Consider the following 15,293-nt stretch of genomic DNA (forward strand, 5'->3'; position numbering starts at 1 on the left):
AAGTGACATTTATTTTAATGTTTATGTTTGTGATTAATTATTCTGAAAACTAAGAATTGTTTTCTTTTTTTTAAAGTGGATGCGCCTTCAAGAAGAAATAGATCATCTGGTGGTAATACAGTTTTTTGCTCTTTTAATTAATAGAAATTGTCTAGACTTTGTATTTTTCAGGTTATAATTTTTATTTTATTTTTTTGGCTCTTTGCTTAGTTCTTGATGATTATGCACCTGGGTCACATGATGTGGGAGATCCAAGCACTACTAATTTATACCTTGGAAACATTAATCCACAGGTAATATTAGAAAAGTACAATGAATGTTGGTTTATATGCTTTTATACTTTTTTGAAAAAAACTGCTTTGTCAGTCAGTAAAAAAAATAAAGTCAAGAATCTGATGTAAGCAAATTTTATAGAACTAGAGTCTTTAAAGTTATCTTGCTGGTATGGGCTGAATTGTCTTGTTATTCTTATTAAGGGCTTGTTTCCTCTTTCTGTAATTGCACTATATGCACTCTGAATTTGAACTGTTTTACTAGGTGCTGATTTCATTATTTATCACATGACAATATGGCCAGTGGTGGACGATATCTTCCTGATACATATTTGTATTTTTTGTCTTTTATATGTTAAGTAGAGGCCTGGTACATGAAATTTGTGCACTGGGGGTGAGGGTGGAGGGGGGTGTCTCTCAGCCCAGCCTGCACCTTCTCCAATCTGGGATCCCTCTCACAATCCGGGACTGCTGGCTCCTAACTACTCACCTGCCTGATTGCCCCTAACTGCTTCTGCCTGCCAGCCTGATCACCCCCTAACTGCTCCCCTGCCGGCCTGACTGACACCTAACTGCTCCCCTGCCGGCCATCTTGTGATGATGTGGGGTGGCCATCTTGTGAGGGCGTGAGGGTCAATTTGCATATTACTGCTTTGTCATATAGGATAGGATTCTTTTTTCCACATCAGGTTAACACTTGGATTGCGGGAAACGAGTTAAGTCGGCTCGCGTGAATTGCGCGTACTCCGCGGGAGCCGTCTTAACTCGGTTCATATAGATTTGCGGTGGAGTGCGGGAACGTGTAAACTCGGGCCGATTGTAACTGCGTATTACCAAATATTTGTTTGTTTGCCGTTCACAAAGATACCTACCTGCGTATGCGAACCGTTTCATACCCATTGGGGTAATAGGTATCATAAAAATCCCTTGTAAGTAGAGAACACCATGCAGGCTATCGATGGACATGAGAAAGCATACGTTACAGGCAATTGTCGGAAGTGGAAAAAAGAAAAACATTTTGAGAAGGTGTTGCGTATGTTCTGTTCATAAATTGCGCAGTGAGACACGCTACATGTGCAAATTTTGCAATATACCTCTACATAAAGGGGCGTGTTTTGAAAAATATCATACGCTAAAAAACTATTAATTTCTATTTGTTTTGATTTATTATGAAAATTTTATTTTAAACTTTAAAAATATGTGTATATTTTTAGGTAATAAGTATTTTTTGGGTTTTTCGTATTTAGTTTATATATATCGAATTATTTATGTACTGAATAGATAAAAAAATGTCTGTGATTGAATAAATTTTCATTTTTTACACAAGAAACCGAAAATTTCATTTCAATCGAACCCATACTTCAAAAGATATAGGCATTTTAAACTAACTCTGATTTTGCGCGGGAAACCTAAATAATTGCCCGCGCCATCTTATATTTTGGCGGGAAATTCACCCGACACCGTAGTGTTAATTATATTATGGGGAATGTAATGATATATAAATAATACCCTTCTTAAAAAATTACATATCTTCCAGGACCCATTGCATATTAATCATTTTCTCTGTTCTTGATTACACTGGTAGCTGGATGCTGGAAAAAGAAAATGTGATTAGATCCTTTTTTTTTTTTTCTTTCATTGCCAACAAAAAAAATCCTTAACCTAAATGTTGTAATTTCTGCTGCCTGAGAAATCATTCAGCAATGCCTAAACAGATTTATTTTAGATGCAAGATCTCCAAAGGAGAAAGAGGGGAAGTAGAGGTGTGCTTTGGATTTTTCCAGTCACTCAGCCTCTTCACCCAGACTACTTGTTTACATAAAATAGTGAATGTCTGGTATGAAAAGATTTGGGAATGCCCCATGAGGGCAGGATTTTATTTGTATAGAGCTCCTAGTACTTGAATGGAAAAATGTAGCGTTAATATTTCTTTTCATTTTGCAAAAACTACTTTGCTTTCTGTTGCATAGAATTCTTTCTTCCCTTGCTTTTTGGCATTCAAAAAACTCTTATGCCTTTGAATAGATGAATGAAGAAATGCTGTGCCAAGAATTTGGAAGATTTGGACCATTAGCGAGTGTGAAAATTATGTGGCCTAGAACTGATGAAGAAAGAGCAAGGGAGAGAAATTGTGGCTTTGTGGCCTTTATGAATAGAAGAGATGCTGAAAGAGCTTTAAAAAATTTAAATGGTAAGAAGATTTTTATTGTTCACTTATAAGAATTCAGACCTTTTCTTTTGGTTCTGGAAAATATGATATAAAGATTTTGGAGAAATAAATGGATCAGAAATGGAAAGGTTAAAAATTAATTCAAATCCCTGAAATCTTTTATTTTCTTTTGCGAGTTATTACCAAGGTGATCTTTCTTTTTTTTTCTTGTAGGAAAGATGATTATGTCTTTTGAAATGAAGTTAGGTTGGGGTAAAGCTGTGCCTATTCCTCCACATCCAATATACATTCCGCCTTCTATGATGGAACATACGCTTCCCCCACCTCCATCAGGACTGCCTTTTAATGCGCAGCCCAGAGAGCGGTTAAAAAATCCCAATGCTCCCATGTTACCACCACCTAAAAACAAGGAGGATTTTGAGAAGGTAATTTTAAAAATGTACATAGGGCGCATATATTTGTAAATACTAAATCTGTGGTAGTATTTCTTTTCAACAATTATATAGAAAATGTGTAATTCTGTTTGGCAACTCTTAAGTAGATGTGTCTTCCCTGCCTTAGCCCATGGATACCCTGTTTGAAATACTAGGTCCTATTTTTATTGTGGCTACCATTCCTTTTTGACCACTTATTAAGTCCAGCTTCCCCCATTTCCTCATTTGTCCATTCTTGTATCCTGGTTTGCTTAAGTACAATATCTAAATTTACTTTGTTCTGAGAAAGTGATACTTTGTATTTAGTTAAGTGACTTTTCAGTTAAAATACCTCCTAAATAGCTAAACTGTTTGGATGGCAGCTAGCTAACAAAGTTCTCAAGATATGAAGTATTAGAATATTTAAGAGCATATGTGATTTTTAAAAAACATTAACTACTCTAGTAAAAGAAAGGGTGAGTATTTTTTTTAATTAAACATAAAACCAACTTAATTTCAAGTTATAAGAATTTGTTGGTTGCATTATGAGTTAATTGCAACTGGCTGGTTTTAAAGGCTTGGGAACTTAAAATGACAGGGCTGGTTTTAAAGGCTTGGGAACAAAGTAGCAAACTATATTATGGTGAGAAGCAAACAGTTAATTATTTCACAAATTAAAATCTTTATCTGATAATTCTCAGCGTAGTACCTAATTCAGTGCATTGATCTCATTCTGGCAGGAATGTTCTGATTCTTTGCATTTGGTGAACATTATTGTTCATTGGACACATCCATTTGATTTTATGTAATTGCTTAGTGTATAATTACTTCAAAAGCAGTGATTGCCTGCAAAACTTGTGATTAGATGTGTAGTATTTTCATTGCATATGTATATTTTTGCTTGTTATTTGTTAACAATACTCACATATTCTATGTTTATTATCTGATGTGACTTCATATACAGACTCTGTCGCAAGCCATAGTCAAAGTGGTTATCCCAACAGAAAGGTACATGTTTTTCTTTATTATTACTGATCTAAATATAGACAATATCCCCTTCTGAATTAAAAGAAAAAATGGTGTTGAGGAAAAGGTGATATCTTGACTGAGCAATGGTTCCTTCCCAGTATTTTTTGGGGGGATATGTGAAATTTAACTAACCAATATACTGTGCAATTTTATGCCATTATCTATTTTGCTTTTATTGTTACCATTGGTAGGGAATTTTATAGCTTTGGTAGTTAGAATATGTTTAATAGGTTTGATCTGGTATTGTTAGTTTAATCACATTAGATTATTGTGATGGGAAAATAAGGGTTTTAAATGTATCTTAAATCTTAGATAACTTTCTAGTTTGACCCAATCTGTTATTTTTCTTTGTTTCTGTGTTTAATATGCAACCTTAGTTTGAGTTTCCTTATTGAAGACATAGCTTTGTTTTTTTCTGATTGAATTTAAGAAGGAATTCCTATTATTTTCATGAACACTAAACCTATTAGAAACTTTTAAAATGATAATGAAGTTTTTTGGAATTCTTTTATTTTCTTTTCTTTTTTCTTTTCAACATAATGTTGAAGCAGAAGAATTCATGCTGTAGGTATGCTCTTGCTCAGTCAAGTTAAGCCTTTTCCCAAACACAGGAACACAACACTGGTTGAATAATAAATGAACACAAAAGAATACCAAATTCTCTTTGACATTGGCCTTGGTGAGCAACACCAGCTGAACTGTCTGCGGCAGCGGGGGACCAGGAAAACATCATGGGATGGATTGGGAAAGTATACAGTTTTTGACCAGACATTGGTACGATCGACTCCAATAAATGTGGTTTTATTATAACTGAGAAACATTTTTTTTGTGTGTTTTTTTGTTGTTGTTGTTGTTGCCCAGAATAAGATAATTACCATTTTAAAATAAAATAGTAGACTTAAAATATATCACCTTTTTGTACTACACTGTTTCATTCTGATAGAAAAGTCACTCTTTTTAAAATAAGAAACACAATCTTTAGGAAAAAGAGTGTGATTACAGTTATTTAATAATGTTGGATTCAAGTTAGCAATAACTAATTGTCAGATTCTGATTTTAAATAATTATATGCAACATTTTTAAACTTTAAATTTTCTAAAAATAGATTTCATCAGTTACAAGCCTATTTAAAACTATAAGTGGGTGTTTTCTTCCACTGATAAATCATTCACAGGAAAGTATTTTGTAGCATTCAAAAAGCATATGTTGAGTAGTAGCTTTACATGTGGCTCAGCTTCTTTGTAAACAAAATAAGTTACTTTTGACTTAATTCATACAAGTTTCTGAATGTATAGCATTTATTCACCTAGAAAGTGACTTTATATATTGTGATACATAAGATTTCCCTTTATTGTAATTTGACACATAGCAGTAGGAGTTTTGGAACTGAATCATAACTTTGCACTAACCATAGATCTGAGAATATGTTCATTTTCATTTAGATATCAAGAACTGCAAATTTGCAGAGCAATTAATACTTCCGTGAAAGAAAAAAATAATTTAGATTTAAAATTAAATAATGCTTTTTGTTTTAACAATTTAAAGGCGAATCAATAGTTTTTAAGTATGTAGTTTCCCCTTTGGAAAGATTAAACTTTCATATAATTTTTTGACCTCTTTTAGGTTCCTTTAAGGGTTCAAAAAATTCATTTTTTCCCCCACTATGTAGAGATTTAGTGTCCACTTAAGTAGGTTTGTTTGAAAACTGAGAGAAAATAATTATAATAACCATGAGATAAATTATATTACTATTCATGTGCTCTGAAGCAGGCATTTTAGAGCCAAAAAAATTCTGTCTTCTTCTATATATATATATATATTCTAGCAGTTACATAAACTTAATTTCTTGATTTGAGCTGGGAATGCTAAAGGTGTAATTTTCTGTGTGCTTTGTACTAAGAGCCAATATCCTTTTGCTTTTCCCAATTATTAATTGCCAATTCTATATTGGGGGACTGGTGAAATGAGAAATCAAGAGTAGCTTATAGTAAGTTGAGTCATTTTGCCTGACATCATAACCAATGTCTAAAATTCTGTTTGGAGTATAATAAGGTATCATGATTTTAGGACCCAGCTACAGATTTTAAAAATAAAGACTGTCTATGAGCCCAACCCATAAAATGAATGTATTAAAAAGTTGCATGTTTATTTTTGGCTTAAATATTAGAAAGTAATTGTTTGAAAAATATGAAGGGTATCGCACCATGTCCCTTATTTTGAAATATTTTGGAAAGAGGATTCCATTTATTTAAGGCTTTGGCAATATAATTGCTTCATTGTTCATAAGACACAGGCAGAATTATACATGTCATGAATTGTGTGAACTAGTTTAAAGTGTGGTCCAAAGGGATGTTGCCTCATTTAAAGGTCAAATTTAATAAAAACTCCATCTGCTATACGTGTACCAGAAAAGCACAGGAGTTGGATGGATTTTTTATTAAGTCAGGCCTTAAATTTGTTAAATAGTTTTGCATTTTTATAAGTAATAGTCATACGTAACATTTCAACACCACAAAAAGTGCTTGGTTTAGGAATATTTTCTTGTAAAACTGAGATAGTGTGTAAGATTTTAGGTGGCTTTGATAACATGTAAGGTCTAAATTACTGACACTATATATTTGCAGCTTTTTAATTAGTTGGATTCATAATTTAATGTTTTGCATTTGGAAAATGAAATTAAGTGGCATTTAGAAAATTAAATCTTTATTGTGATTTAATGTCAGGCTGTGTTGTGATTTTCTACCCTCCCTTTACCATTCCTCCCCCTCCCTTTGCCCTATCCCTCTGTCTCACTCCCTCTTAATGCACAAGGCATTAACATGCTCCAGGTTACTTTTTTGGTATAAAATTCTGTATTAGTCAGCAGAATAATATTTTTCTGCACAATATAGTAACTTAGGCCAAGTGTAGTTTTATATAGTGTTAGGTCTGAATCCATTTTCTTTAACTGTGTTGTTGTTGTAGGAATTTGCTCGCCCTGATACATCGAATGATAGAGTTTGTTGTACGTGAAGGGCCAATGTTTGAAGCTATGATTATGAACAGAGAAATCAACAATCCCATGTTCAGGTGTGCAATTTTTTTTTATTATGTTAAAATCCTATATAATAAAAGGCTAATCTGCAAATCGACCAAACGGCAGAATGACCGGTCGCTATGACATGCACTGACCACCAGGGGGCAGACGCTCAACGCAGGATCTGCCTCCTGGTGGTCAGTGCGCTCCCACAGTGGGAGCACCGCTCAGCCAGAAGCTGGGCTTATGGCTGGCAAACACAGTGGCGGTGGCGGGCACCTCTCCCGCCTCTGTGGCAGCGCTAAGGATATCTGACTGACAGCTTAGGCCTGCTCTCCCCAGAGCCGTCAGTCGGATATTCCTTGGGGGCTCCCAGACTGCAAGAGGGCGCAGGCCCAGCTGAGGGACCCCCCCACACCCCCACACCCCCGTGCACAAATTTCATGCACCAGGCCTCTGGTACATATATAACACAGTTTTTTATGTGTACAGTTCAGTGGCATTAAGTATGTTCACATTGTTATGTAGTTGTCACCAGTAATTCCGTTCCAGAATTTTTCTTGTCTTCCATAACTGAAACTTTGTACCACTTAAACAACTCCCCATCCCTTGATTCACCTAGCTTCTGATAGTCACCATTCTGCTCTCTCTGAATTTGGTTACTCTAGGTACCTCTTATAAGTGGAATCAGATAGTATTTGTACTTTGGTGACTGGTTTATTTCACTTAGCATAATGTCTTCAAGGGTTATGCATGTTGTAATATTTGTCAAAATTTCATTACTTTAAAGTTTAAAATATATTCCATTGCATGTTTTACCACATTTCATTCATCATCAGTATGAATTTTAAAAGTACTTTTCATTTTTTGAATTAGATATATTTCTAAGAATAAAGTTACAAAAGTATCAGGTTATTTTTGCAATGGGATGAAAAGGCAGATTTAGTAATTCAACTAGAATGTATTTCGGTTAGTTTTCCATCTGATTTTGCTTTAGTTAATAAAATAGCATTGTTTTTAGTATTCTCTAGGAGGAAAATACATTTCATTATGCTTTTCAATGAAAGTTTCTCATCAGTGAGATATAGTAGAACAAATGAGGCTTATAGGAAATTGCTTATCTTCTAAGACATTTAACACATTTTTTTGGTGTGAATGAATCAAGATTATATCTATTTCATTTAACACTCTTACGTAGTTTTAAAAAACCACTGTTTAAAATTATATCTTGGGAAAATATCTTCAGTGTCAGACACAGTATCTGGCACATTTTATTGAACACAATAAAATTATAAGATTTAGCAAGAATCATATATGCCTTGTGAATATTAATATCAGTCATGAAGGCAGTCTGGGGCTGGGTGAAGAAGGATATAGATGGCACATGACATGAATAGGGGTTTCTCTTCAGCAATCTTTGCTTTTGGTTTTATTTAGAACTAAGTGGGCAAATATTTTTCATTGGTTTATATTTATTTGAATGCAGTTCTTAAAGAATCTGATGTTTAATTTATTTGTTTTGTTTTAGATTCTTATTTGAAAACCAGACACCAGCCCATGTTTACTATAGGTGGAAGCTTTATTCTATTCTGCAGGCAAGTAGAATCAGTTACTTTGTTAATTTTGACTGAGGTATTGGAGCTTTCTAATAACATTCTGGATGTTTATTAGGGAGATTCTCCAACTAAGTGGCGGACGGAAGATTTTCGTATGTTCAAAAATGGATCTTTTTGGAGGCCACCACCATTAAATCCATACCTGCATGGGATGTCAGAAGAGCAGGAAACAGAAGCTTTTGTAGAGGAGCCTAATAAAAAGGGAGCACTTAAGGAAGAGTAAGATTTTCCCCCTTCTGTTACATACTCAGAAAAATCCTTTAATGGTGCTTTAATTAATGGTCTTAGTAAGATGTTAACCTTAAAATAAAGTTTTTAAATGTGCTTAAACATCTTAGCAAGAGTAAATGTGTATCTTATTGATCTTAACCTCTTCCTACTGATAAAATTTGTAATAAAATTTGTGATAATTTTATGAGCAGTGATTCTCTAGCAGTGGAATACTTTGTATTCTTACTGAAATTATCTCAATAGTCTTAGAATTCTTGTCTCTCTGAATGCAACATAAAGAGGAAAAATTGTTGTCTGGCTTAGTAAGGTCAGATAGTTGACTGTTGAAGCGTCTCTACAGTATACAGTATATGGCCACCATGGGTGCATATGTTCTTAACAGTGCTCTGCCAGCTCTGGGACAGTGAAGTTAGCCTGGTTTAAGAAGCAGAAACATCTTTTCCCAGGCAGCTGATGAAGATGGTCAAGGGGCAGGTCCTGGTGCTCGGTGGTCAAGGCATCTTCTGGGTGCCTGGCGGCCATCGTCACTGTGCACTCTGAAGGCATCAACATTTCTGGCAATTTTTAGAGAAACAGGTCGAAGTAACTGGCCTTCCTCTGCAAGCAGATGAACACCAACCCATCCCAAGGTCCTTACCACTTCCCAACCCCAGCCGCATCTTTTGGCGGACTGTGTTAGGCATGCTGCTGCACAAGACCAAGTGAGGCCAGGCGGCCTTGGACTGCCTCAAGGTGTTTGATGTTGATGGGATCGTGCTGCCCTATGATAAGAAAAAGCTAATGGTGGTTCCTGCCGCCCTCAAGGGTGTGCGTCTGAAGCCTACAGGGAAGTTGGCCTACCCAGGACGCCTGGCTCATTTGACTTCCCTGAAAGTACCAGCAGTCACAGCCAGTCTGGATGAGGAGAGGCAGGAGAAGGTCGAGATCCATTACAGGGAGGAAAAACAGCTTGTGAGGCTATGGAAACAGAAATGTGGAGAAGAAAACTACACGTATACAGAGGTCGTCCTCAAGAGTCACGGACTTCCAATCTGAGCGCAATAAAATTGACTGTTAATTTGTCATGCTGGGCCTGGCCTACCCTTCCTCCATTGTACCCTAGGATATTGGGGGACCTCCAGGGGCTGTCATTCAAGGCTACAGGCACTGTGGACAGTAGTAGACTGGGAACACAGAAGGGGCCTTAGTCACTGCTGTTTAAGAAATGCCTCTTAAAAAGTTTAAATGGCTCTAAGAGCTGTACAGGCATAGTTTGCCTGTGACCTACTCATTCTTGAGAGCTTTAGGAAATTAGCAGTTAGAATAGTTAGTTCAGTTTCAGTATTTACAAGTAAGCTGGAAAACAAATTTAAACTTCCCACATGGTCAGATATTGTACTCTGTAGCAGTTAGAATGTGAGTGAACGCTTTGGGTCAGGATGAGCCTGGTGTACAAACTATCACATGCTTAGACTGGGTTGGACAGCATGGGAGTCACGGGCATTGCCCTTGCATCCTCCCTGTACCTTGTGATCAGAAACGAATAAATTATTTTTAAAGAAAACTAAAAAAATAAATGTAACTACTAAATGTTCAGAGGAAGTTCTGTATACCTCATGGAAAAAGAATTTTTAGCATATAGGATTATATACTTCACTGCATAGTCTATAAATCTTAATCTAATTGCATTGATGCATTGTTTATGAGAGCATTTGGTAATGGAGAACTGTAGTATTTGAAAGTATATTTGCTTCTGAAGATGTATGTTCTTTACTTTTGACTAGGGTCCACAAACAGCCCACAGGCTAAATCGGGCTGCCTTCTGTTCTTGTAAAGTTTTATTGCAACACGGTCATGTCCATTCCTTTCCATGCTGTCTATGGCTGCTGTGGTGTTGTACTAGCAGTCAAGTAACTATGACAGAGACCATATGGATTGCAAAGCCTAAAATATTTACTATCTGATTCCTTACAGGTGAAGTTTGTCAGCCCCTGTTTTAGCCTTTCCTAATGTTATGTAGAAGTGCTAAAGACCCTTCAAAGGAGGGTAAAGAACATGAAGGTTCTTTTTCAGTGGAGTGGCGTAAAAGGACTGGGATGCTTTTAAATACTCTTGAAAAAGTGCCCATAATTTTAAAATGACTTAAATTTGTAAACTAAAAGTCATTGGAATTGTTCATTAGTTTAAGGCCAGGAAAATTATTCTTCCTCATATAAGTTCTTTAAAAAAACAAAACATATTTGGGGGACTTATTACAAATCAGATTTAACACAATTTAATCGTCAGAATTATTTTACTGATTGGGTTTTAAAGAAATTAGTTTATGAGCAGTAGCTATAATGACATTTGAAATTTGTATTTAGACAGAGGGACAAATTAGAAGAAATCCTGCGAGGGTTAACTCCAAGGAAAAATGATATTGGAGATGCAATGGTTTTCTGTCTTAATAATGCTGAAGCTGCTGAAGAAATAGTGGATTGCATTACTGAGTCATTGTCGATCCTAAAGACGCCCCTTCCCAAAAAGGTATGATTTTTGTTTTTGTTTTTTCATGAAACCATTTAAGCAGTTGTTTATTCTGCTGGGCTTTGGATAATATTATTACATTGGTATTTTTAAGTCTAATTACAAAATTCAGAAATATACATTTTTAAGAAAAGAAAGTAATCATCCTATATAATAAAAGGATAATATGCAAATGGACCCCAACAGCAGAATGACTGGGAAAGACTGGTCACTATGACACACACTGACCACCAGGGAGCAGACGCTCAGTGCAGGAGCTGCCCCCTGGTGGTCAGTGTGCTCCCACAGGGGGAGCTCTGCTCAGCCACAAGCCAGGCTGATGGCTGCCAGTACAGCGGTGGTGGCAGGAGACTCTCCTGCCTCTTCAGCAGCGCTAAGGATGTCCGACTGCAGCTTAGGCCTGTTCCCCCTGGGGAGCAGGCCTAAGCCAGCAGGTGGACATCCCCTGAGGGGTCCCAGACTGGGAGAGGGCACAGGCTGGGCTGAGGGGACCCCCCTCTTGCCCCTAGTGTACAAATTTTTGTGCACTGGGCCTCTAGTATGGATTATATAAACCACTTAACAGGTTAACTGTTTATAAGATACTGCCTAATTCCTAATTGAGTATATATCTAATTTAAAAATTATAATCCCTCTTGAATTTAGAAATTCCAACAAGTAAAAGAAGATCTGCTTTTCATTCCTAGCTCTTATCACTAGCTAGCTAGTCTTGGATGTTTTATAAGTTAAAATGAATGCTTACTTTGCCAAGGTTCCTCATCATATAATAATTAATGAATCAGTTTGTCATTTATTCATTTAGACAACATTTATTGAGTTGTGTGCCAGCTGAATTTTCTTAATAGACAGATTGAATAGGTAAAAGGGGAGATAATAGTTGGCTCTTTGGATTGAAATTGGTTTCCTTTTTTGCATGAAGAACTTGACCCAGGAAATCTTTTCTTATTCAGTCTTGTTATGTTAATTGACAGACAGGTTAACAGGTTGAAATGTAAATGAGTTAAAGTTTTATCCCTGCAAAAGTAATGATTGTGGTAATGTGAAATTTCTTGTAATTATTCTAATTAGTCATGATTATTAAATTGTAAACATTAGCCTTAATACACTGATAGCAAAAAATTCAATATGGATTTTTTTTTCTAGATATGTTGTTTCTGATGGTTTTTATTTTTAATTTGTTTTATGTTATCTTTTGGTATTCTAGATTGCCAGATTATATTTGGTTTCTGATGTTTTGTACAACTCTTCAGCAAAAGTTGCCAATGCTTCATATTATAGAAAATTGTAAGTAAAATGAGGTAAATTGATATTTCTGAAATAAAATACTTTAGGGTAAGGAGTTCAGAAGAGAGCACTGTTTTGTTAACACTGTCCAATAATAAGAAATAATTTGAATTTCTTTGTAGTCATAGAATATTCTAAAAAATTGGATTGCATTCATTGAACTAAACCACTTTCAAGCTAAAGTAACAGTTTTTTTAAAGTTTTTATTGGTTAACTTGGTAACAAGACAAATAGGACCAGTTAAAAAGTAACTGTTTTATTGAATATTTAGCCACTTATATAATAAATAAACTGAAACAATGGCAAAGGAAGAGACAAAAGACAAAGCATTAACTATCCAATATGTGTTTACTTCTGATCATCATTATATTGTTGTAGTTCATTGCTAATGCTTTCCTCGGCAATAGGAAATTATGTTGCTTAACTGTAATTAATTTAGAACTCTTCCATAATTCCCCAGAGTTCCGACTAGGTGGCTCAAAATGTCAGATGTAAAGTTCCTTGCTAATCAAGGAACTACTACTTAAGGCTCTTTTGGGGATTTTGCAAGAGAAAAATTTAGAAGTAGGTGTTAAAGCAGTTGAATTACAGTTTTAGAGGTTAAGCACCTAGTTCTCGATTTTTACAAGATTGCTTAATTTATTGGTAGGTTTTGTTGTGTTTTTTTTTAGGTCTGGGAGGGGTTTGGATAGCATACTGAAATAGATAGGGATTTTTAAACAAATTCTGTTTTAAGAATATATTATTTCAATTTCAGTTTTGAAACAAAGTTATGTCAGATATTTTCAGACCTCAATGCTACCTATCGAACAATTCAAGGCCATTTACAGTCTGAAAACTTTAAGGTATGTTTACTGTTTTATTATTTTTGCTGCCTTAGTGTTGAATATGGGGCATGGGAGCTGAGAAGCACATTGGAGAGCTAGAAAAGTATATAAGACATACTAGAGACCCGGTGCATGACTTCATGTACCATTGGGGTCCCTCGGCCTGGCCTGCGGGATCGGGCCGAAACCAGTTTGCCAACATCCTCCGAGGGGTCCCGGATTGCGAGAGGGCACAGGCCAGGCCAAGGGACCTCACTGGTGCACGATCGGGGCTGGGGAGGCATGTGGGAGGTTGGCCAGCCTGGGAGGGAACCCGGGAGGGCTCCAGGGAGTGTCCGGCTCATCTCTCTCAGTCCCGATTGGCCAGACCCCAGCAGCAAGCTAACCTATCAGAGCGTCTTCCCCCAGTGGTCAGTGCACGTCATAATGACTGGTTGAGTGGCCTTAGCGTATCATTGGCATATTGAACGGCCAACCAATCGACCAGACACTTTGCATATTAGGCTTTTATTATATAGGATATAAAACATAACTTGCCTGATTCAGAAATTATTCTGAAATTTACTGCAATGTTACCTTCATTTCAAAAATACCTGAAATTTAAAATGTATTATTTAGTGTTATTTTGTCGACTGTTAGTTTTAAGTATTTTACAGAAATTCGCTGAAAATTAGTCTTCTCTTTTCAAAAAACACACTCAGAAGATCACTTGTTTTGTAATGGTATACAGTAATGCACTGCATAAGGACATTTCAGTAAAAAAATGATGATGGGCCCTGGCCAGTCTGGCTTAGTGGAAAGAGTGTCGGCCTACAGATTGAAGGATCATAGGTTCGGTTCTGGTCAAGGGCATGTACCTGGGTTGCAGGCTCAATCGCCCCAGTCCTGGTCGGGGCATGTGCAAAGGCAACCAATTGATGTGTCTCTCTCACATCAGTGTTTGTCTCTGTCTGTCTCCCTTCTACTCTCTAAAAAATCAGTGGAAAAATATCCTCAGGTGAGGATTAACAAAAATAATAATTTTTAAAAATATGGTGTTGCTTCCATAAGATTAGAGTGGAACTGAAAAACTCCTAGCCTAGTGATATCATAATGACTAGTGTAGCATCTTCTCACATCTTTGTAATAATGCTGGCTGGTATAAACAAACTTACTGCGCTGTCAGTCACATAAAAGTATGTTATATACTATTATGTATAGTCATAAATAATACTTGATAATGATAATAAATGACATACTCGTTTATGTATATACTTAACTTTTATCAATCTTCTATTTTTGAGGGGCGTTAATCCTCACCCTAGTATATTTTTCCATTGATTTTTAGAGAGTGGAAGGGAAGGAAGGAGTGGGAGAGGGAGAGAGAGAGAGAAGGAGAGAGGAACGTCTATGTGAGAGAGACACATCAATTGGTTGCCTCCCACACTCGCCCCAACCAGGGACCTGGATCAAACCTGTAACCCAGGTAATGTGCTCTTGACTGGGCATCGAACCCCTGACCCTTTGGTGTGTGGACTGTGCTCTAATCACTGAGACACACCAGCCAGGGCACTTTAAAAAGTTTGCTGTAAAATAGTATGTCGTGTTACCTGGCAACAGCCTCATAAATCTCTTGAATATTGTTCTCTTGTGCTTGATTTAACCTCATGTTTTGTACAGTAACGTGCTGTACGGGTTTGTAGTCCAGGAGCAATAGGCTATACCATACAGCCTAGGAGTGTAGTAGCTGTACCACATAGGTGTTGTAGGTACACTCTCTGATGTTTGCACGATGAAATCGCTTAACAATACATTTCTTAGAACCACATTCCTGTTGTTAAACTTTTATAATTTGTCTGGATTAGAAACACACATTTTAATTATTCATGTTTACAATTATATGCATTACTAATTTTTTATAACCTCTTAAGCTGTAAGCCCGTGTTAAGAA

General features: G+C 36.3%; 1 protein-coding gene and 1 pseudogene across 2 annotated transcripts in view; both read left to right on the forward strand.

The window, feature by feature from the left end:
* The window catches only part of U2SURP (U2 snRNP associated SURP domain containing), a 71,958-nt gene that overhangs the window by 35,514 nt on the left and 21,151 nt on the right, over positions 1–15,293 (forward strand). Inside the window, exons 9-19 of one of the 2 annotated variants that reach the window (XM_070405922.1) lie at positions 77–112; positions 211–293; positions 2,298–2,463; positions 2,656–2,867; positions 3,820–3,863; positions 6,849–6,953; positions 8,429–8,495; positions 8,572–8,735; positions 11,090–11,252; positions 12,457–12,536; positions 13,294–13,381. In XM_070405922.1, the coding sequence (XP_070262023.1) occupies positions 77–112; positions 211–293; positions 2,298–2,463; positions 2,656–2,867; positions 3,820–3,863; positions 6,849–6,953; positions 8,429–8,495; positions 8,572–8,735; positions 11,090–11,252; positions 12,457–12,536; positions 13,294–13,381 (1,208 nt within the window). Of the gene's footprint in view, positions 1–76; positions 113–210; positions 294–2,297; positions 2,464–2,655; positions 2,868–3,819; positions 3,864–6,848; positions 6,954–8,428; positions 8,496–8,571; positions 8,736–11,089; positions 11,253–12,456; positions 12,537–13,293; positions 13,382–15,293 lie in introns of those variants that run through there. The other variant, XM_070405923.1, reaches the window with a different exon arrangement.
* On the forward strand, positions 9,207–9,782 carry LOC139004413 (large ribosomal subunit protein uL13-like; annotated as a pseudogene).

This window comes from Myotis yumanensis, unplaced genomic scaffold (genome assembly GCF_028538775.1).
Source record: "Myotis yumanensis isolate MYYU_CA2020_CCGP unplaced genomic scaffold, mMyoYum1.0.hap1 SCAF_2, whole genome shotgun sequence".
NCBI lineage: Eukaryota > Metazoa > Chordata > Mammalia > Chiroptera > Vespertilionidae > Myotis > Myotis yumanensis.